We start from the raw sequence: 24582 nt of genomic DNA, 5'->3' as shown, positions 1-24582 counted from the left end.
GTAAATCATTTACATTACAACTCTGTAGACTTATAGGTAGCCTCGGCCTCCTTTGAGTCCCAGTCTTTCCACCAGGCAGTGACGCAGAGTAAGCGTTGCGCTGTGTTGTAGTAGCTCAGATATTAGTGGTGTTCCCTAATTGTCTGCTGCTGTTTTGATCATCATTATGTGAAATGTTCGTCATATATCTTTTCCAAACTTAGGAAAGAAACGACGTCTTACCATTATCGAATGCGGCAGTGATATCAATTCAATGATTGATTTGGCCAAAGTTGCTGACTTGGTAAGTGATTCTTGGAGGTTACTTTGTAGGCTGTTTCGACAAGGAATTCAGACTACCGCTGTTGGTGAAATATTGCTGGATTTTGCATCACTTCAGTTATGCTCTAGTTTGACTCTTAGGGAATGTCTGTAGCAGCAGAGGCATCATGTGTCATTACCGCTCCATTCAACATCCAACTGCAGTGGTTATGCCGTAAGGATGAATGTCATCCTAGTGATTGGTGGGGTCCCAGCCATCATACATTTATCGCCTATCCTGTGACTTGGTGATGAATGCGTTTAGATGGAAGTATTGCTTTACTCCTGAGCAATCTTCCACTCGCCAGTGAGTGGGGATACATTAAAAGATCATTTTAACAATAAAAATCATTTTATTTATATATTTTTTAATTCCTAGTGTTGTAGATATTGTTAATTCTCAGCACTAGACATGTGTATTCTCTTCCAATTGTACATTACTAACAAAGAAAAGTCTTTGTTACTGACGCCACAATAATCCGTGAGTTAGAATTGATTATTTTAAGCTATTATTTAGTGAGCAAACATTAACAAAAATATCAGGAATGGAAGAGATTCTGCGCTCTCTGGAGTCCTGACAATCCAATAAAAAGGTAAAATGCAGGATTGTCAACACTTTTCAGAGGCAAAACCGACTCTTTGCTTCATGACAACCATACGTAAAAAGTTGTAATACGATTAACCTGCCTTTTACCTTATTATTGGATTGACGCAACTCCAGAGAGCGCAGAATCCCTTCCATTCCTGATATTTATTTCTAACAAATTCATGGAAGCTGCTGCATCTGGATTGTAGGCTTTAGGTGTTGTGCCTCACACCACCCTATGAGGTGAGCGGTCCTACCTATCTTTTAGAAACCTTTTACCTGGATAGGACCCTATTCAGCTTTTGCATTTTTTGCATAAACATTAACAAAAGGCTCATAGTGTTGTAAAGAAACACAAGGAGTAAAACTACTCACTGAACCTTAGCGTTCCCGATCAGTATTTATTTCTACCTACAGCGACATGTGATTGGCTGCAGTAGTCATACACACGTGGTCAAAATTGTTGGTACCCCTCGTTTAATGAAAGAAAAACCCACAATGGTCACAGAAATAACTTGAATCTGACAAAAGTAATAATAAATTAAAAATCTATGAATATGAACAAATGAAAGTCTTACATTACTTTTCAACCCTCCTTCCACAGAATTTAAAACAAAATTAAACTCATGAAATAGTCCTGGACAGAAATGATGGTACCCTTAACTTAATATTTTGTTGAACAATCTTTTGAGGCAATCACTGCAATCAAACGATTCCTGTAATTGTCAATGAGACTTCTGCACCTCTCGACATGTATTTTGGCCCACTCCTCATGAGCAAACTGCTACAGTTGTCTTGTGTTTGAAGGTTGCCTTTTCCAGACGTCATGTTTCAGCTCTTTCTAAAGATGCTCAATAGGATTTAGGTCAGGACTCATAGAAGGCCACTTCAGAATAGTCCAATGTTTTCCTCTTAGCCATTCTTGGGTGTTTTTAGCTGTGTGTTTTGGGTCATTATCCTGTTGCAAGACCCATGACCTGCGACTGAGACCAAGCTTTCTGACATTGGGCAGCACATTTCTCTCTAGAATCCCTTGATAGTGTTGAGATTTCATTGTACCCTGCACAGATTCAAGACACCCTGTGCCAGATGCAGCAAAGCAGCCCCAGAACATAATAGAGCCTCCACCATGTTTCACAGTAGGGACAGTGTTCTTTTCTTGATATGCTTCATTTTTCCATCTGTGAACATAGACCTTCCATTTTTGTCTCATCTGTGCGTAGGACATTCTCCCAGAAGCTTTGTGGCTTGTCAACATGTAGTTTGGCAAATTCCAGTCTGGCTTCTTTATGATTTTTTTTTTCAACAATGGTGTTCTCCTTGGTCGTCTCCCATGAAGTCCACTTTTTATCAAAGAACGACGGATGGTGCAATCTGATACTGATGTTCCTTGAGCTTGAAGTTCACCTTTAATCTCTTTAGAAGTTATCCTGGGCTCTTTTGTTACCATTCGTATGATCAGTCTCTTTGATTTGTCATCAATTTTCCTCCTGCAACCACGTCCAGGGAGGTTGGCTACAGTCCCATGGATCTTAAATTTCTGAATATGTGCAACTGTAGTCACAGGAACATCGAGCTGCTTGGAGATGGTCTTATAACCTTTACCTTTAACATGCTTGTCTATAATTTTCTTTCTAATCTCCTGAGACAACTCTTTCCTTTGCTTCCTCCTGTCCATGTTGAGTGTGGTACACACCATGTCACCAAACAGCACAGTGAGTATCTGTAGCCCTATATACAGGCCCACTGACTGATCACAAGATGGTAGACACCTGTGATGCCAATTAGTGGACACAACTTGATTTAACATGTCTCTTTTGTCACATTATTTTCAGGGGTACCGTCATTTCTGTCCAGGCCTATTTCATGAGTTAAATTTTTTTTAAATTCTGTGGAAGCAGGGTTGAAAAGCAATGTCTGACTTTCATTTGTTCATTTTCATAGATTTTTAATTTATTATTACTTTTGTCAGATTCAAGTTATTTCTGTGACCATTGTGGGTTTTTCTTTCATTAAACGAGGGGTACCAACAATTTTGACCACGTGTGTATGCTTCTCGGTTAAGCTGAGACTGGCAGCAGGTCAGTGAGGAGTGTAATATATGAATATAATTCTAAGCTTTCTGCTGAGAAGAAAACCTTTTTAGCCTTAGACAACTTTTAGGACACGTTGAGTATTGGGTCAGTATTTTACATCAGTATTTATAAGCCAAAACCAAGAGTGGAACAGTCAGAGGAAAAGGTATAATAGAAACATGTCACCACTTCTGTATTTATCACCCACTCCTGGTTTTGGCTTAAAAATACTGAGGTAAACTACTGACCAAATACTGAACATGTGAATTTGGCCTTAGGAGCCTTAGAAATAATGATTATCCATAGCTTTGCTGCTATTTCTTGGTGAATTCTCCCATAAACTATTGGTATGAGAGCATCTTTTTGATGAACTCTGCATTGTTGTTCCTCTGTTGGTGTTTCCCAACTCCAGTCCTCTCGGCCCCCAACACATCATGTCTTCAGGATTTCCCCAGTATTACACAGGTGATGGAGTTAAGGCATCAGAAACTGCCACGGGTTCTCACCTGTGCAATGCTAAGGAACTCCTAAAAACATGATGTGTTGGGGGCCGTAGGACAGGGTTTGGGAAACACTGATGTTATTACTTCCGGAAATGTGTTTCTAAGTTGACAACTATGTGTTACCATTCCTCCTTTTGGTGAGGCACGTTCCTACACAATCTGACACTAATTTCTGCTCGCAGTGCTAGTGGTTATTACCAATAGGTCAGTCATGTTCCAATCTTAATATGTAACCACTTTTCTTCTCACTTAGGTTCTGATGCTCATAGACGCTAGCTTTGGGTTTGAAATGGAGACCTTTGAGTTCCTGAATATCTGCCAGGTCCATGGCTTTCCAAAAATAATGGGGGTCTTGACCCATCTAGACTCATTCAAGAATAATAAGCAGCTGCGAAAGGTCAAGAAGAGGCTAAAGCATAGGTTCTGGACAGAAGTCTATCAGGTACTCCACCCATCCAACCTCTAATAGTAACAATTGTCAGCACTGCAAAATGATGAACAAGTGAATTGTCTTAATACAGGCTTGTTCACATGCAGCGCTTCAGACCATCACACTTGGCATAAGGCTAGGTGCAGACAGAATATGAAAAAAAAAAAAAAAAATATATATATATATATATATATATATATATATATATATATATATATATATATATATATATATATATATATATATATATATATATATATATATATATATATATATATATATATATATATTTTTTTTTAAGCAAGCCCACTCCAAAACACACTTCAAAAGTCCCTAAAAACACTTGAAAGACTCTTCCTATTAATTTCTATTGTAATACAACTTGTTTTCATTTGTTGTTTGAACTTTTTTCTCCACTTCAGTCTTTAAAAAACATGATGGAAAAAATAAAGTGCTTGTCACTTCTTTAATGCAGTGCCCAATCAAAAAAAAATTCTTCTAAATTGCGTCACAAACTTTTCAAAACCAAAAATTCCTATAAAAACTCTTCAAAGAATGGGTGTTTTTTGAGGTGGTTTGCACTTTAACCCATTAAAGGGAATCTGTCACCACATTTGACCTATCTAAACTATTAATATGGACATACAGGTTATAAAATGCTGAAGAGAGTAATGCCTGTATGCCTCATATCAGATGCCTTGTTGATAAATCATCTTGTATCACTTTATATAAATGACCTCTTCCAGGCTATGGGAGGATGCTGCCTGGAAGATAACTCTGCCTCCAGAGATTTTTACATGAAGGGGGAGTTACCAGTGTGATGTGTGATGGCCGCTCTCTGCTCTCAGTGCAGAGCTGTGTGTGATTATACCTGACACATCTGCCGGCTCCTCTCAGCTTCAGCTTCCATCTCACAGGCAGACAGGGGTGTAATATTGTTACAATACAGCAAAGCTGAGAGAGAAGCAGAAAATGTGTTTGCAAGAAGACAAAGTTAATTTCTCCTGTTCTGTGTTAGTTACTTGTCTCACACTGGTAACTCCCCCTTCATGTAAAATAAGCTCTGGAGGCAGAGTTATCTTCCAGGCAACGTCATATCCATAGCCTGGAAGATGTCCATATTAATAGTTTAGATAGGTCAAATGTGGAGACAGATCCCCTTTAAGGACACAGCCTAGTCTTCGTTTTTACGCTTTCATTTATTTCCTCCCTTTTTTCAAATAGCCATAACTTTTTTTTATTTTTCCTTCAACATTGCCTTATGAGGAATTGCATTTTTTTTTTTGCGAGAAGGGAGGTTGTTTTGAATTAAACCATTCAGTTTACCATATAGCTTAAAGGCAAATGTAAAAAAAAAATTAAAAGTGTGGTGAAATGCTAAAATTCCACCATTTGTTTTCTGGGTTTTATTTTTCCGACATTTATTGTCCTTTTAAAAATGACTGAGAAACTGATTCTCTAGGTCAGTACAATTATGGAGTTGCCAAGCATGGATAGTTTTTTACTAATTTTAAAAATTCCAAACTCTGTAAAAAAATAAAAATTTGTGCTGCTATTTTATTAGACCCATAAGTTTTTCATTTTTAGCTGTCAGGTTTTTTTACGTAGCGAGGTGAAGTTTATATTTATACCGTTTTGATAACTTCTTGCATATTCTCGCGTTTTCTTTGTAATATAGCCGGCATCTGCCCTCTGTGGTGCCGAGTCCACTCTAAATACCCTGACTTGTCTCATGATGTATATATTCATTGTGGAGCATTGAGGTGTTAGAACATCATCATTTTTGAATGCCTCAGGAAAAAAAAAACACCCCTATGTGCACATAGCCTCACTATGTGTCTGCGAAACGCACCTTATGTTCTTCCATCAATCCTTTTTTCTATACATTTTATATGTGACGTACTTTGTCGGGCTGACGATCGCTGATCTTTCCTTTCCAGGGTGCAAAGCTTTTCTACCTGTCTGGAATGGTGTATTCTGAATATCAGAAGCAAGAAATACGTAATCTGGGGAGGTTCATTTCTGTGATGAAATTTCGCCCTCTGTCATGGCAGACATCACATCCTTATGTTCTTGCAGACAGGTGAGTTTGATCAACAACTTGCTGAGAAATAATTATTCCTTTTATACTTCCCTGTGTCAGGCTATGTGCCCACGATGCAGAAATGCTCAGGATTTTTCCTGAGCGTTTGGCAGAAAAAACGCATGCGGATTGTACATGCGGATTGTACATGTGTTTTTCCTGCCAGGGACATGCGGATGTGAAGCGTTCTTCACATGCATTTCCGCATGCGGGTTGACAAGCGCTTTCCAAGCGATTTTAGCATCACTTGGAAAGTGCTTGTCAACTTGGTCACACTATATAAATCCAAGCAACCGGTATGGATTTATATAGTGTGAGAATGTCAAAAAATAAAAAAAAATAAATCTATACTTTCACGCGCTGTCTTGCTTCCCTCCGTTCTCCCTTGCCGGCAGCGGTACACTGAAGGACCTTCCGACGTCGGCGTCGCGTGACCCGTCACATTACTATGACGTCAGCGCAGGTCCTTCAGTACATCGCGAACTGCTGGCATGCGAGGAGGAGCGCATCGGGGGCCGCCAGAAGGTAAGTATATATTTATTTTTTATTTTATTCTTTTTTTTACAAGTACTATGGTACCCGGGTCCGGAGGAGAGTCTCCTGTCCTCCACACCCGGGTACCATCCGCACATTGAACGCATGTATTCCGCATGTGCTTATGTAGTGAAGCGGAATGCATGCGTTCTAATGCAAGTCAATGGCGGCGAAAATGCAGCGCTTCCGCAAAATAATTGGTAGTGCTGCGTTTTTTTCCGCAATGATAATCCGCAGCGGAAATCTCCGCAGCATGTGCACAGCACATGCGGATTATCATTGGGGGACATGGCAGGCCTTCTACCATGCGTTTTTTAAGCGTTTCTGCAGCTTTTTTGCTGCTGCGGAAACGCTTAAAAAACGCATCGTGGGCACACAGCCTCAGACTGCTGGAATTAGTAAAACTAAGAGTTTTGTAGGTCTACTAGTTCTTCAGAAATTTCAAGTGTTTGATAAACTGCTGATTTTACAACTGAAGCTCTGTGAAGAAGCTCTGGCCGGGCATTAACTGCACGGCATGAAGGAGAAGCAGGGCCTCCCGGTTGACTTTGGTCCTTGTAGTCCCTCCCACACACTTCACCACAGCCTTGGAGGTGCTTCCTGTTAGATAGGATGTGGTTCACTGAGGACAATGCCATCAAAAAGTACCTGTCAGCTTTCCTCAATTGTTAACTTTTTTAAATATCTTGTGTTCCCTATAAAAATTCTGGAACTTTTTAAGAGTGCTGTTTTTTGTGGAGACTTAAGGCATGAGTTATTAAAGCATCACTCCAGCATTTTTTTTTTATTTCACCCCCAAAGTGGTATCACTAATCCACGTTCCCTGCCCCTAGTAATATACTTATCAGCCATTGTCTTCTGCTCTTCCCGATATCGCTTTGATCCCGCAGCGCCATTTTGTGACCACAGCTCCTGACTGGCCTGAAGTCATAGCTAATGGTCACAAGTTCTCAATGAAGGTCTATGACAGCCTCGCTCTGACTCTCATAGACTTGCGTTGAGTTGTGACTACTGGATCGTCCAACAAACACTGGAACTATCCATCAGGTCACATCTCATAGCCTGCAGAAGATTTCTGGAGTGGACCCGAGTAAAGCAGAAGACTGCGGCTAATAAGTATAATACTAGGGGCAGAGAACTTACATTAGTGATACCATTCCTGGGATAAAATAGAAAAAATATATATGTATGTCAGAGTGGTGCTTTAAGACTTGCGTTGCACTTGCCAGTCTTAAAGGGTGTTTGGTGCATCTGTGACACCCCAGGGGTCTGGTTGCCACAGTGATAGAGATATTACGTCTGAGAGCAGGTGGGAGGTCTCTTGGTCAGGGATCCTATGCATGCCACACCTCCTGCCCAGTCCTGGGAGGGGAAGAACTTCCCCTATATAAACCTAGGGCTGAGGTAGGGTTAGTGAGTAGAGAAGAAGCAGAGGAAAGAAGCAAATATAGGAACAAAACAACAGGAGCTCTGTGGGAGCAGTGTTACAAGGAGTCAGGGGCTGGCAGCTGCAGAGCTCGCCCTGACTGAGAAGATTTCTTACCGGACCCGGAGTCCGAGGCTGTGGGGACTAACTCCTACCCAGCAGCAGAAACCGACCGGCAGGGGATTGCAGGTCCTCTGGCCCAGAAACCCGAAGGCACGGTCACACGCGTGGGACCAGCACCGCCATCGTGGAGCGGAAGCCATTAGAAGGTCCCGAGTCACCGGCCATACGGGTGAGCACCACACGGTACACTCAGGGACGTGGGCTACTTTTCCCCGCCTCTAGCAAGGTAGCCAGAAGAGTACAGTTAGTTGGGAAGGCCTACAACTCCGCCTGGCCAGGGGAGATCCCATCTGCTCAAGGACTGACCAGGCCCCGATTGCTAGCAAGTACTCCGGGAGGGTCTATCTTTGTCACCAGTAAAGACCCTGAACTACACCGCATCGTCTCTGAGTGGTTCCTGCTACCCCCATCATCCACGTCGGCTGCCCTGAGGCCATACCCCTCCCGTTGGGGGTTATACCATCCACGCTGCACCATCCTTCCACCGGCCTCAGCGGTCTGCCCTGCAGCGGCAGCTCCATAGCTGCATTCAACGGGTGGCGTAGTCATCCACCATCTACTGCTAATAGACTGCCACTTAGTCTGACTCCCTGGGCACGGACCGGGTCACCGCCACGAGACTACTACCCCCATCTGATCCGGCTCCGGGTAGGCTCCCGCGTGCGCAACGCTGCGCGACTCAGGCCCAGGGGCGCGTCACATCCTACTCCAAAATTCCTTAACAGGCGTATGAATTTTCTCTGTGGCGTGTACCTCTGTTCACCTCGCCAGAAATGTTACTCCAGTCAGGAACTGGAGTAACAGTTCTGGTTTACAATATGCTTCCACTATTGACGAATCTGCCAGGTGGGCATTGCCCTGTCTCCTCCCCAGCTCTGCTATAATTAGCAAAGCTGCAAGAAACTGGCTTGAAAACGACAAGTCTCAACATTTTTATACATCTTTGCATTACACGAAAATTCTACAACTTTTCAGTGTTTTACGACATTTTTTTTAGCCTAAATACTTTGAGTAATCAAGCCTTTGCGGGTGTTTATACCATCAGACCAAAGTAATGGTATAGGTGTCTGCGCGTGTTCACACATCCCTCCACTGAAGTCTGTAAAAGTTATGGAAACGGATGAGTAAGTCTTTGGTAGGTCCTGATCAAAGTTAGGTGCCTCAGAAGTGGAATCTCCACCTTTCAGACATTTATGGCTATATGGCATATCTTGTGGAAAAAAATAAAAATGTCTTTAATTCTCTTTCACTGCCAATGTAACGTGATTATGCAGCCAGAACTGACAGGATGGAACTTGGATCTAGGCATCACAGTGAAGCCTTCACATGACCCCATTATTCTAGGCACACTATCTGAGGGCGGCATTAGTTTGCATATGGGGAGCAGCTCTGAAGTTTTTCTTTCTAGTTTTATGTGCATGTGAGGGAGAAGTGTAAGGGAGTATGAAGAGCGATCACCACTTCTCCTGTACGGCCTCCATTGATTGAAGGGATACAAGAACTTTTCTTCTTGTCATCAATTTCATTGTCATTTGAGGAGGATAGAGAGGCCTCCACGCATTTCATAAAAGAATATAATGTTTTAATACAAAAAAATGAAATTCCATGCCCATAGCTCCAAAGCGCGGGCATGTTCACACTGTGCCATTTTTGTACTGTCTGAAAGTATGGAGATGATGGTGTGTGATTTTTGTGCTTGTTTAAATATTGAAGCTTGGTAGTGAAAGGGTTAAGCTGGCATACATGACAGTAAGCCAACGTTTTGGGGATTTTTTGGTTACGTACATTAGTGTATATGTTATTAATCACAAGCTAACTACTTAGGAAACATTGCTATCATCCTGCCATTTTGAAGCTCAGTTTTCTCTATGAAATACTATCTTTTTCCCCTTAGGATGGAAGATCTGACTAATCCAGAAGACCTTCGGCTTAATCCAAAGATAGACCGTAAAGTGTCATTGTATGGGTACCTGCGAGGGGCTTATTTGAAAAATAAGAACCAAGTTCACATACCAGGTTATTCTTCCATTGCTTACCTTGTATCCCCAATTATGTCTCCGTCAAGTTTTGCCTTTTCCTAGTAGTCTAATTTTATGACTTTTCATCTTTTGATTGTTGGAGATGAGAGCCATAGGTTTTATTGAGCTGTCTCTTTGTAGGTGTTGGAGATTTTTCCCTCTCTGAGGTCAGTTTCCTACCCGACCCATGTGCTCTCCCAGACCAGCTAAAAAAGCGCTCTCTGAATGAGAAGGAGAAGACCATTTATGCTCCGCTTTCCGGTGTTGGAGGTGTTGTATACGATAAAGATGCCGTTTACATTGACCTGGGACCAAACTACGCTCAACAGGAACAGCAGGTATGCCATAAAGCGAAAGCCTGTTACTCTTCTGGGGGCATGAGCGCATCGAATTGTTGGGTAAATTAGCTAAGAAGAATTATTGCACAAACCATCTACCACCTTCTCAAACATTATGTTTTAATCGTTTGTCCAACATAAAAATGTCTGTAAAGTCATGCAGTAGTATGAGGGTGAGTCAAAAATTATCTGCACTACAGTTTTATTAAAACTCCTGTTGGCCACAATGTCTTATAAGCACTCTCCGTACGAGATTGATTTCTCCGCAGTCACTACTGAGCAAGTTAGAACGTGTTCCACCATTAGGACTGCAGTGTGAGAAATGTGCAGTGATCAGTTTTTTGTGGTCTGAGGGTGGCTTGTGCCGATATTTACTGAAGACTTTGCACAGTATGGAGAAAGTGATTTGTCATGAAGTGTGTTGTGTTGCATTAGGTTTACAGTTTCGATTAATTGATGACTACACATTTCCATTGCATGGTAACCTAAAAGAGGCTCAATCTTATCTCATTTTAGAGAGCTGCAAAACCTTCACATGAGCTGGTCCAGAGTCTCATTTCCACCAACGTCACCATAGATTCCAAGATGTCCACCAGCACAGTGTCTTTATTCACGGACTCGAAACCACTGGGCATGGAGGACGTGGAGAGCAAACAGTATGTTTTATCAGTTATAAAACTGTCCACTATTAGAAAGGTCTTTTTTGTGACTTAGACAATCTAATTAGTATTTTTTTCAGAAGGCGGCTCGTGTGTGTGTGTGTGTGTGTGTGTGTGTGTGTGTATGCGTGCGTGCGGTCAGGAACACTCTCCACTCACAGTAGATGGTGGATTTATTGCATAGCTAGCACCTGTCTGAGCTGTTACTCTGACGTTTACATGGAACGACACACCAGTGCCTGTCACATACCTCCACCCAACCCACTGCAACGCATCGATGGGTTACTGTAGCAGTTGGGGGCCTGCTGAAGTCTCCTGTTACTGCCATCTTGGTCCTTGAATGAAGCTCCACTATAGGATGAGCTCCATAAAAGATTGAGATTTACACTATATACTGCAATATTGCGGTATGTAGTATAAGCGATCAAACGATTGCAGGTTGAAATCGCTTAAAGAGTACCTGTCAGCAGGACTTGGCTCTATAAACTAAAGGCATGGCCATAATGGCGCTGTTATGCTGATTAATCTGATACCTGATGTCAGTGGTTGTTGAATACTCACCTTATGAGGTTTTCAGAAAATGACGTCTTGTGTGCTTCAGGGCAAGACGTGGGGGCAGGGTCGTCTTCTGGTTCTCCGCACCTCCCCTACCAGCCTCCTACGCTTTTTGTACAGGTCACTGATTATTCAGAGACCTGCTTCCTTTTCAAAAGTAAACGGCGCCGCCGCCGCCATCATTGCGTGGGTGCCGCGTGCCCAGGGTGAGTCTGCGTCCTGTGTGCAGGACTTTAATAAAATGGCGCTGGAGGCGGCACATGCTTGGATCGAGATCTCGGCTCAGTGAATTTTTCACTAAGCCGAAATCTCGAACTGGCAGCACTTTTCTGTAATTTTAAAAAGGAGGCAGGTCACTGACCTGTACAAGAAGCGGTGGGGTGCGGAGAGAATCCAGCCCCCATGTCCCACCCCAAGCACTCTGGAGCACAGAAGCCGTCATCTTCTGAAAACTACTGATCAGATCTCTTCACATCAGGTATCAGATTAATCAGCATCACAGCTCCAATATGGCCATGCATTTAGTTTATAGGGCTAAATCCTGCTGACAGGTTCACTTTAAGAAGACTTAAAAAAACAAATCAATGAAAAAAAAATCAACTCAACCCCCCCCCCCTCTTATTCAAGATAAAGAAAAAAACAAAGCAGATGTGGTATCGCCACATTCGTAAATGACCGATCCATCAAAATATAATGTTAACTCTTATTGGCAAGAGCTGTAAAGACAAAAATCAAAATGCCAGAATTGCAACTTTTTGGTTGCTGCAACTCCACAAGAACATGCTTAAGAAGCGATTGAAACTTTGTATTTACACAAAAATGGTGTCAATAAAACATTATAGGGGTATTCCCATCTCCAAGATCCTATCCCAATATGTAGTAGGTGTAATAATATTAGCACTACTTCCAGTTAGAAATGTAGTCTAGTTCTTCTGATTTGCCTGTCTCTTTGCTCATGTGCAGGCATTGCAGTATCCATAGTTACGACCACTAGCAATTAACTGTCGCTATTTGAGTGCTTGTAACCATGGATACCTAAGGTCCTGCAATGCCTGCACATGAGGAAAGAAACCTAGCAAATCAGAAGAACTATACTACATTTCTCATTGGATCTATTTTATGATATTATTAATATTTACACCTACTAGATATTGGGATAAGATCTTGGAAATGGGAATACCCCTTTAACTTTTAATGCAAAAAAACAAGTAGTCAGATGGCTCCATTACTGGAAAAAAATAAAACAGTATGGGTCTAGGAAAATAGCAACGCAATTAAATAATATATACACACCATATAATAATATTTTATTTTTTTCCTTCCTTTCTTCCTTTCTTCCTTTCTTCCTTTCTTCCTTTCTTCCTTTCTTCCTTTCTTCCTTTCTTCCTTTCTTCCTTTCTTCCTTTCTTCCTTTCTTCCTTTCTTCCTTCCTTTCTTCCTTTCCTCCTTTCCTCCTTTCTTTTTCACCACGTAGGTAAAAATTCTATACATGTCTGGACTGGTTTTCCAGTACATTAAATGGTAAAATGAATGGTGTTATTGAAAACTACTCATCCCAGTAAAAAGAAGCCCTCATACATCTATGTGGACAGAAAAATAAATGCTATGTTTCTTGGAAAAAGTTGGGGGGGGTTAAAAAAAAAATAGTCGGGAAGGGCGTAACTTAGGGCAAAGCAGCTAATCAACATGCTTTGTTGCTGCTGCTGCTGCAGTGTCCTATGCTCTGCTAATGTGGATGGGTCAGGAGCACTGTTGGCTATTAGCAGCTCTGCTGTTGTGCACCATCCTTGCCACAGACCACCAGGGACACAGACTTTCACTGTGAACCTTCACTGTCATAGACCACAAGCGAATTTGGCACCAACCCCTACAGTCATTTAGGCCACCAACAAAAGTTGGCATTAACCTCTTAACTACTCTAAAGGCAGGAGAAAAGTGGACCAATTCACTAGGTTAGGCATGACTTATGTTGGCGTAAACCTTTTAATGAATGTAGATCTCTATGGATGCCGGCATTAGTCCCTCCTGTGACCTAGACTCCAAGGCTGCATCCATACGTTATGGTCATATCACATTTGTAGCCCAAAAAAAAAAAAATCATGCAAAAATGCATTATTTTGCCTCAGTGTTTCCAAAACTGCGGCAATTTTTTTTACATTTTTTTGCAGTTAAAATATGCAATGTTGCTGCAACATGTGAATGCAATTCAAGGCTGTTAACCATAACCCCAGCAGAGAGATTCTCTTTACCCCTTGGATCCACTAGGGCTTGTGTGATTTCTCTGGGATCTGTGTGCAGTATTGTGTTATACTGACTAGGGGCGATGTACCTGGCTGCTATATGACAGGCAAATTAAACTACGTGTCAATATTCATTTGATGCTGTTTGATTTTCTAGTAGGAGTAGTGCCTGGGTTTTTAGGTGCCACCCTGAACAATTGCTACGGAGAACTAGCTAATTTATCATTGGTAATTGTTGAGATGTTGTCTTCATGGTGTCATCTTACATCATTTATTAGGTTTGAAATGCCAACAGAGGAAAAAGTCATAGATGCTGAAACTGGTCGGGTGCGTCGCAAAGCCGTTTTTAGAGGAGACCATCCTAAGGAATCTGATGAGGAGGATGTTGATGAGGAAAGTGAAGAAGAGGAAGAAGGTGAAAATGATGAGGAAGCTGATTTGTCTGGGGAAGAAAGTGATTGTGATGAAGAAGTTCAACTTACAAGCCCCCCAAAAAAGCGTAAAGTACAGGAGGAGCACACACCTGACCCTTCGGAAATACCAGCTTTTGCGGACAGTGATGATGACCTGGAGCACAGTGGGAATGAAATGGATGAGGAGCATCATATGAAAAAGGTTGTGAAAGCGCCAAAGAGTACTTCTGTGAAACGGACACCGGAAGGAGGCAAAGGTAGAAAGTCACCAGCAACATTAGATAATGGCAATTCCACAGGAGAGGATGGTGTTTCATCGGATTCTGAAATATTGGAAAATATGGATAGTGATGAAGAACTATCTAAGGATATAGATGAAGAATCTGAAGAGGACAGTGGTGACGAAGAAGACTTATTAAAAGACCATGATGACATGGAAGATAATGTCTCTGAAGACACAGCTGGTGAGTTACCCAAGGACTCCCGAATATTCCCTTAAAGAAGCCCTCCCATGTATATATTTTTTTATTAAATGTGTGTATATATGCATGTAATGTAGTGTGAGTACATTAACCCCTTCGCGACATGCGTCGTACATGTACGGCGCATGTTGTGTTTCCTGCTTTGGTGCGGGCTCCAACGATGAGCCCTCACCTTTCCGGGGACATGACAGCAGATCTGATCAGCTGTCATGTGCCCCTAACAGCCGTGAGTGGAATCGCGATACATCCACAACTGGTAACATGTTAAATTCCGCTGTCAATCTAACAGCAGCCTATAACATGGCCGTGGTGGAAGGACGTCACTAGTCCCGCCCATCGGCGCCTGGGTCACATGACCGCGGGTTGCTGATGGGTTGGCGGCTTTTTTTAAATCACCCCCCTTTCTCCCCATTCAAAATAAAACAATAAAGAAATCAAATATACACATATTTGGTATTGCCATGTTCAGAATCGCTCGATCTATCAATATCTAACAATAATTAATCCGATCTCTAAATGGCGTAATGACAATAAAAAAAATCAAAACGCCAGAATTTAAGTGTTTTTTTTTTTTTTTGGGTCGCCACAACATTTCAATAAAACGCAATAACTGGCAATCAAAAGATCGTATCTACCCCTAAAAAAAGTCAGCTAAGCATGCAAAAAATAAGTCCTCATTCCCCCCCAGATCCCAAAAAATGGAGAAGTTACGGGTCTCGGAAAATGGCAACTTTTTTTTCCTTTTTTTTTTTAAACCAACTTTGAAGACCCTGAACATGTTTGGTATCTACAAACTCTTAATGACCTGGAGAATCCTAATTGCAGGTCAGTTTTACCATATAGTGAACATGATAAAAAAAAAAATTGTGAAATTGCACTTTTTTTGTTATTTCACAGGACTTAAAATTTTTTTTCCCTGTTTTCCAGTACACGATATGGTAAAACCAATGGTGTCGTTCAAAAGTCCAACTCATCCTGCAAAAAACAAGCCCTCACATGGCCATATTGACCCAAAAATAAAAAAGTGCCTCTGGGAAGAAGAGGAGCAAAAAACGAAACCGCAAAAACAGAAAATGACTGCGGCATGAAGGGGTTAATATAGCCACCTACCACCGCTGTTCTGCCGCACTTCTTCTGACACCAGAGAGAGTGATGGTAGAGGAGTATATTAACACACTCTCGCTACATTACATATACATACATTTAATAAAAAAATATACATGGGGGCTTCTTTAAGTTGGACATAAAAAGAATATTTCTCTATTGCTAAAATGCTTTGACCGAGTATTCATTTAGTTTTTCTTTGCTTTTGACACCGAAACATTAATGATCTCGAATGCTGGCACAACGTTTCAATGGAAAACTTACATGTTGGTTACTTACAAGCATAGAAATTTTGCCTATTTTCACTAAATCTTGTTTTGGTTACAAAAATGTGTTTGTTTTCCAGCTGCAGACATCCTTCATTTAGATGCATGTTAGATTTGTTGTACGGATTCTAAACCTTTCACACCTTCATTTATAGGTGCTTTAAAGTGGAAAGAAGACCTGAAAAAAAAAGCTGCTGAGGTTTTTTTTCGACAGCAGCAGTCTGTGCCTAATCTCCGAAAACTCGTCTACGGAGCAGGTGACGTACCTTATATAGTCTCATATCATACGTCAGTGGAAGAAAGCACAGATGAGGTTTCTTCTAGGAGTTGGTATACAAAGTTATAGAAGTGCTGTCTGATTTTTTTTATCGGCCCATAGACTTCTATTAGACTTGTTTTGATTCAGAACTTGGATAAAAATTGGACATGTTGCTGACATTTTTTTGGACCACATGGTGAACTGAACCAAAGTTTATAATGAATGTGTTCTATACCTGAAGAACATGTACGTGACCCAGACGCCCGGATGAAACCGCATTGCGGCTGAAAACCGTGCCAGTAGCTTGCAAATGCCTGAAGATGAAAGCACTTTGTTAATGGCCTCATAGTTGTACAGTGAAGCGTTGGTTCACTTAAGGTCATTACCATTGGAAGTGCTTTTAGGTGCTGACATTTGCAAGCCATGCCGATGTGCTTGACGGCGTGTCTTTTCCCATTATGGTAACTACAATGTATTTATTACCCTAGAGTCTATGCTTGTTGCATTGGTCATTTCAGATTTAAGGTGTGTACTTCTTTTTTTTCATTGTTTTCTTTCTTCCCATATTCTGGTTCATATTTCTCACAGTGGTCGGTAATGAAGAAGATGAAGTTGATGAGAATGAAGAAGAACTTGGTGGTCTGTTCCATGTCAGTCGTCCCGATAAGGAATCTAAGAGGGCATCAAATGCGCTAGACTGTTCAAAGTTTATGGTGGAAAGTCCTCAAGATTGGGATGATGATGAGGTATTTAGGAAGAAGTTTTGCAGTTCTCACATTTAAAAAAAAAAAAATCACATCATAATGGTGAAACTTTGTCCCTTATATGACCTTTGTTGTCTATGCACTTAAAATGGCTTCTTGCTTATAGCCATGTATGATGTCTACTATCCTCATAGCAGATTGATTCCAGCGCACATCTGTTTTGTATTTGTCAGGTTATGGACGGCATTCGTGATTGCTTTGTCACTGGAAATTGGGAAGCAGAAAAGGATGCAGAAAAGCTGCTGCAAGACGACGGTAAAATCCATTTCATTCCTCTTATACCTGTTATCAGCGTCATGTGTGACGTCTGGACAACATACGCTTTTCAGTTACTCATTTTGCTACATCTATGTATTCAGAGGATCTGTATGGTGATTTTGAAGATCTGGAAACAGGGCAGGTGCACAAGGGCAAACCAGAGTCCCAGAAAGAGGAGGTAATGCATATTTAATACTTTGAGTTGCTGTCATAGAGTTAATGCCTTTTTTCAATGGGTTCCTCCATGGCTGTACTATGCCCAGGGCTTGATCATACTCAGCCTTCATAACGACTAGAAAAGTGACGCTGGTACCTAGTTACTATCTCTGCATTTAGCGGTCATGTGCATTCTACTAATGGATGGTTGCATGTATCATCTTGTTAGGGACAGTCTATCAGTGGAGTGTGTGGCAAGTAAGAAGTGTTGTTTTATTGTGATTACAGGAGTTGGGTTGGGAGGGAGTCCTTCTGTGGCAATAATGAGCAGAAGGCAAGGTTGGTCTTCTGACTTCCAGGGAAAGTGGCTGCTGTGCCTGCTGAAGCCTTGTGGGGGATGTGAAATAAGGCAGAGTACTGGGATAGTTACAGGGGGCCGATGGCTCCCACTGGGTAACTGTAGACCAGCTGGTAACACAGTTTTTCCTATTAGAGGAACGGGTGTGGGCAATTTAGAGACTACCATTAAGGCCTCATTCAGATGTCTGTGATTTTGACATGCATAAGATGATCCGACTGTCATCAGTGTTTGGTCAGTGTCTGTTTTTCATCAGTGTCTCATCAGTGACTTTCAGAAATGAAAGAAATAATTAACAAAGCTTCTATCAATTACATTGTCAATCATGGACAGTACATGGATCGCACACTGATGCTATCCGAGTTCTGTCAGTGATTTTCACCGACCCTTAGACTTGTATGGATAATCCCTGACTTGGATGAAAAACTGATATATCTCCGTGTTTTTATTTATCTTTTTATTGTTGACACGCGATCTACAAAAGAACACAGACATGTGAATAATACCATAGACTTTAATGGGTTTGTGTTCTACCTGTGAAAATCATGGATAGAACACAAACCTGAAAGTGGATGTCTGAATGGGGCCTTAGGGGATGCTTTATTCTAGTGGGCACAAAATCTTAGGTAACGTACTGGGGGTAAAGAGTAAGAAAAACACCGTCGAGGCTATGCTTGCTCATAGTGGTTCTGTAGTGCATTTTCTGATCTAATTAAAAAGAAAAATCACTCCTAAACTTTTTTTGTGTGGATTCAGCATTACAGCGTGTTTTTGTTTCTCCCTAAACTTGTCTGCCGTAGTCTTGCCTGACTTCCCCTTATGTATTGTATTTGCAGTCTGAAGAAGAGGATGACGAGGGAAGTGATGATAAAGCTGCTCCAGCAGAGGAAGAAGACACGAAACAGCGTCTGGAGAAAAAGAAGAAGCTCAAGGAACGCTTTAACATGGAGTATGATGATGGAGATGCTGATCCTACATATTTTGATGACCTGAAAGAAGAGATGCAGAAGCAAGCAGAGGTTGGTGAAAAATAAAAATGTAGGTTATGTACACACGTTGAGTCTTACCAGCAGATTTTTCTGCAGCAAAAACCAGCTCGTTGGCAGGAAAAACGCTGCATAAAATATGCACCACTTTTGCTTTAATATGCATTTTTCCCCATTCATTTAAATGGTTGAAAAAAATTGACATTCTACAGATTTGAAAAAACTATTTGGTTCAAATCTGCAAGGAAAAAAATAAGCACTAGATTTCACAATCTCATTCACTTTTCTGGTAATGTAATTGCTTTGTTTTTTTTTCCCCACTGCAAAACCCATGGCAATAATGTATTGTGTGAACAAGCCCTTATAACATAAATCTACACACACACATATATATATATATATAGATAGATAGATAGATAGATAGATAGATAGATAGATAGATAGATAGATAGATAGATAGATAGATAGATATTTAGATAGATAGATAGATAGATATTTAGATAGATAGATAGATAGATATTTAGATAGATAGATAGATAGATAGATATTTATATATATATATAGATAGATATTTATATATATATATAGATAGATATTTATATATATATATAGATAGATAGATAGATAGATATTTATATATAGATAGATAGATAGATAGATATTTATATATAGATAGATAGATAGATAGATATTTATATATAGATAGATAGATAGATAGATATTTATAGATAGATAGATATATATATATATATATATATATATATATATATATATATATATATATATAGGTATTTATTTATATATATATATATTTATTTTTATTCCTCTTATCTTTGCATGGATCTGTTTTTGCCCTCATTGACTCAATTGCTTGTCCTAGCTGAATCGTGCAGAGTTTGAAGACCAAGATGATGAGATTCGTGTACAGTATGAAGGCTTCAGGCCTGGCATGTACCTCCGCATGGAAATTGAAAATGTCCCCTGCGAGTTTGTCACCAACTTTGATCCTCACTACCCATTGATTCTTGGTGGACTCGGCAACAGCGAGGGAAATGTTGGCTATATCCAGGTAAACTGCAGAGAAAGTAAAAGCAGAACAGTCCTTGTAATGGATAAACCATCCAACCTATTTATCTCTAGAATTCCAGCATATGATGCTTAAGTATAAGCATTAGGACACCTTATAATTGGCGTTTTTATTTCTGTAGATGCGGTTAAAAAAGCACCGTTGGCATAAGAGGATATTAAAGACAAGAGACCCCCTAATTTTTTCACTGGGCTGGAGACGATTCCAAACTATTCCACTGTATTCTATTGAGGATCATAATGGACGTCACCGGCTTCTTAAATATACACCTGAGCACATGCACTGTGGTGCTACTATTTGGGGTGAGTGTTTAACCATTAAGCTATGTTCACATGTTGCTTTTTTGTTGTCTTTTTTTTCTGCAGCGAAAAACTGATTACTGCCTTTTTCTGCTGCTATTCTTGATGTGTTTTTTTTTTTTAGGATCTCAAAGTTCAGCTTTGCTCCAGCCTTGCAAGCATGAACAGTACAAGGTGTTAGACCACCAATGCAAGACGTGAAACCATAAAACATTTTTGGGGAAAAAAAAAGGAAATTTGATGAAATTATTTAAGGGACAAAGTTTTTCATGTCTGAAAAAAATAAAGCTGGATTCATTTATGAAGTGTATCTGTGAACTAAGGTTATAAGAGTTCATGAAAAAATACACAATTGCAGTGGTAAAAACAGCAGGGGAAGTTGAGTTGGTTGGGCATTGATTACTTTCACACATCACTAATTTAATTTAATTAACATGTACTAAAACTAACAGCCATGCTCAGGTGATGATACCAAGACATGGTTTAACCTCTTCATGCCATGCGGAGTACTTGTACAGCGCTGCGGAAAGTGCGTTTCTGCAAACTGTAGTATGTGCACGGCGTGTCACGAACGCACCGGCTCACTAACAGAACCAGCGAAATAATCCGCATCTGTCAGCTATACATCATAGCAGAAACCCTAGCTCTGATCGCAGGCGTTTAACCCCTCTGATGCCGCTGTCAATAGCGACAGCGGCATCTGTCTGCTTTATAGAGGTATGGGGCTCCCTCTTTCCTCCAATCCCAGTCGCGTTGTGCCAGTGGTCTCCACAGTGACCCCAGGTCAAAAAATGGCCATGGGGTCACTCTAGTACCGTGGCCTGACACCTCCTGCCTATCTGATTGACAGATCCAATAGCATTGCAAAGTATTAGATCAGCGATCAGACCAGGACAAGTTTATGTACCATCCTGGGACTAGGTAAAAAAAAAAAAAAGTGAAATTAAGTTTGTAAACACGTGGAAAAATAAAAGCGAAAGTACGAAAAAAGAATGGAAAAATATTTTGCAAGTGAAAATGCAGTTTTCCCCAAAAAACAATTGACGGAACAATCTCTATAAAACATTATTTAACCTGTTTTGTGAACTATGTAAAAGAATAAATTAAAAAACATGACAAAAATATAGCTTTTACGTCGTACCGGCACACAAAAAAAGTGATCAAATCACAAATAAAAAAATGGTATCAATAATGTCATCTTGTCCCGCAAAAAATAAGCCCTTATGTAGCCAAGTCGACAAAAAAGTTACAGCTATCAGAGGATCATAGAAAAAAAAACTAATTATTGTTTGTAAAAAATGTCTTTCAGTGTGCAAAAGCAGCAAAACATAGAAAAACTAATATAAATCTGGTATCCCTGCAACTGGAAGAGTAAAGTTATTTGATCACTTTTACCGCACCGTGAATGGTGTAAAAAAATAAAAAAAAATAAAAAAATAAATAAATAAATAAATAAAAACTATTCATAAATTTCAGTGTTTGTGTTTTTTTTTCAATCTGCTACCAAAAAATAATAATAAAAAAAAAAAAAAGCGATCAAAAAATGTATGTAGTCCAAAGTGGTAGAGCTCATTCAGCGGAAAAATAAGTTATAGCTCTCAGAATATTGTGATGCAGTAACGAATACTTTTATTTTGTAAATCGGTGTTTTAGCGTGCAAAAGTAGCAAATTATAAAAATAATTTTTAATACTTCTTCTGAGCCCCGCACCGTTGCCGAACCACACTTAACGTCAACATTGTATGACACTGTTGCAGACTGAAGAACGCACTTAAAGGCTTTCTCTGGGTCTAATCATTGATCATCTACTTGCTGGACAGTTCTTTAATATGAAATCAGTGGGGGTCTGACGCCAGCACACCCACCCTTCAGCTGAAAACTGCAGCGGCTGGACCTAAGTTGTGTACGGGTAGAACTTAGTAGACAAGTACTGAGTTTTATCTCCCATTGAAGTGAATGTACTTCAGTATTCAGGCAGCGGCCACCAAGCATTGTACGGAATTGTTGTACAGTACAGACCAAAAGTTTGGACACACCTTCTCATTTAAAGATTTTTCTGTATTTTCATGACTATGAAAATTGTACATTCACACTGAAGGCATCAAAACTATGAATTAACACATGTGGAATTATATACTTAACAAAACAGTGTGAAACAACTGAAAATATGTCTTATATTCTAGGTTCTTCAAAGTAGCCACCTTTTGCTTTGATGACTGCTTTGCACACTCTTGGCATTCTCTTGATGAGCTTCAAGAGGTAGTCACCGGAAATGGTTTTCACTTCACAGGTGTGCCCTGTCAGGTTTAATAAGTGGGATTTCTTGCCTTATAAATGGGGTTGGGACCATCAGTTGTGTTGTGCAGAAGTCATGTGGATACACAGCTGATAGTCCTACTAAATAGACTGTTAGCTGCTTTTTTCTTGCCATAATACAAATTCTAAGTAAAGAAAAATGAGTGGCCATCATTACTTTAAGAAATGAAGGTCAGTAAGTCTGAAAAATTGGGAAAACTTTGAAAATGTCCCCAAGTGCAGTTGCAAAAACCATCAAGCGCTACAAAGAAACTGGCTCACATGAGGACTGCCCTAGGAAAGGAAGACCAAGAGTCACCTCTGCTTCTGAGGATAAGTTTATCCGAGTCACCAGCCTCAGAAATCGCAGGTTAACAGCAGCTCAGATTAGAGACCAGGTCAATGCCACACAGAGTTCTAGCAGCAGACACATCTCTTCAACAACTGTTAAGAGGAGACTTTGTGCAGCAGGCCTTCGTGGTAAAATAGCTGCTAGGAAACCACTGCTAAGGACAGGCAACAAGCAGAAGAGACTTGTTTGGGCTAAAGAACACAAGAATTGGACATTAGACCAGTGGAAATCTGTGCTTTGGTCTGATGAGTCCAAACTTGAGATCTTTGGTTCCAACCAACGTGTCTTTGTGCAACGCAGAAAAGGTGAACGGATGGACTCTACATGCCTGGTTCCCACCGTGAAGCATGGAGGAGGAGGTGTGATGGTGTGGGGGTGCTTTGCTGGTGACACTGTTGGGGATTTATTCAAAATTGAAGGCATACTGAACCAGCATGGCTACCACAGCATCTTGCAGCGGCATGCTATTCCATCCGGTTTGCGTTTAGTTGGACCATCATTTATTTTTCAACAGAACAATGACCCCAAACACACCTCCAGGCTGCGTAAGGGCTATTTGACCAAGAGGGAGAGTGATGGGGTGCTGCGCCAGATGACCTGGCCTCCACAGTCACCAGACCTGAACCCAATTGAGATGGTTTGGGGTGAGCTGGACTGCAGAGTGAAGACAAAAGGGCCAACAAGTGGTAAGCATCTCTGGGAACTCCTTCAAGATTGTTGGAAGACCATTTCCGGTGACTACCTCCTTGAAGCTCATCAAGAGAATGCCAAGAGTGTGCAAAGCAGTCATCAAAACAAAAGGTGGTTACTTTGAAGAACCTAGAATATAAGACATATTTTCAGTTGTTTCACACTTTTTTGTTAAGTATATAATTCCACATGTGTTAATTCATAGTTTTGATGCCTTCAGTGTGAATGTACAATTTTCATAGTCATGAAAATACAGAAAAATCTTTAAATGAGAAGGTGTGTCCAAACTTTTGGTCTGTACTGTATATAGCCTGTATATCGCTTAGACTAGGTGCACAATGTGTCCGTGCACCTAGCCTACAGTATACACCTGGAATGTATATTGTAACATCACCATGGCCCACCGTTCATCAGATGCAGACTAAAAGTGTGTTCTATCAGCCTTTGGCTGGCCGGCATGCACTTATGTAACTGTATAAGAAAGTGCAGCATATTGAACTTTCCTACATGAGGAAACTGCAGAGATGTGTACCATGTGATATCCTTCTCTTTAAAGTGGGTCCCTGTGGTGGACTGAATGGTTCGGGATCCATCCTGATGGTGCACACTAATGATACCTCCCGAGCATATGCACCCAGCTGTGTCCACAAACTAAATGTGGACATGGCCTTAGTTCGGGCCGCTCCCGGAGCAGTTTCAGCTCATCATTAGAGTGTCGGACCACTACCAATCTTATATTGAGATGAGTCGTCAGTTGTTATGTACTGGACAACCATTTTAGCAATCTATGCGGCACATATGGTTTGAGCACTGAAATGGCATATTTGCAATTTTTACTCTACAATATCAATTGCACACTAATTTTTGGAGAACACCAGTGGGGTCAAAATAGTCACTACAACCCTAGATAATTTTCCTAACTGTAATTTGAAAAATGGGGTCA

General features: G+C 40.7%; 1 protein-coding gene across 1 annotated transcript in view; it reads left to right on the top strand.

Moving 5' to 3' along the window:
- The window catches only part of BMS1 (BMS1 ribosome biogenesis factor), a 42939-nt gene that overhangs the window by 5474 nt on the left and 12883 nt on the right, over positions 1-24582 (top strand). The window contains exons 4-17 of the mRNA XM_073686006.1: positions 204-283; positions 3718-3906; positions 5835-5977; positions 9955-10076; positions 10220-10416; positions 10933-11072; positions 14149-14747; positions 16291-16392; positions 16983-17140; positions 17332-17413; positions 17518-17594; positions 18767-18949; positions 19797-19985; positions 20125-20305. Of these exons, the coding sequence (XP_073542107.1) occupies positions 204-283; positions 3718-3906; positions 5835-5977; positions 9955-10076; positions 10220-10416; positions 10933-11072; positions 14149-14747; positions 16291-16392; positions 16983-17140; positions 17332-17413; positions 17518-17594; positions 18767-18949; positions 19797-19985; positions 20125-20305 (2442 nt within the window). The remainder of the gene's footprint in view (positions 1-203; positions 284-3717; positions 3907-5834; positions 5978-9954; positions 10077-10219; positions 10417-10932; positions 11073-14148; positions 14748-16290; positions 16393-16982; positions 17141-17331; positions 17414-17517; positions 17595-18766; positions 18950-19796; positions 19986-20124; positions 20306-24582) is intronic.

This window comes from Phyllobates terribilis, unplaced genomic scaffold (assembly GCF_046119375.1).
Source record: "Phyllobates terribilis strain yellow unplaced genomic scaffold, ASM4611937v1 Scaffold_5__5_contigs__length_657084704, whole genome shotgun sequence".
In the NCBI taxonomy this organism is placed as follows: domain Eukaryota; kingdom Metazoa; phylum Chordata; class Amphibia; order Anura; family Dendrobatidae; genus Phyllobates; species Phyllobates terribilis.
Note: the sequence above shows the minus strand (reverse complement) of the source record. Positions and strands in the feature narration are given on the sequence as shown.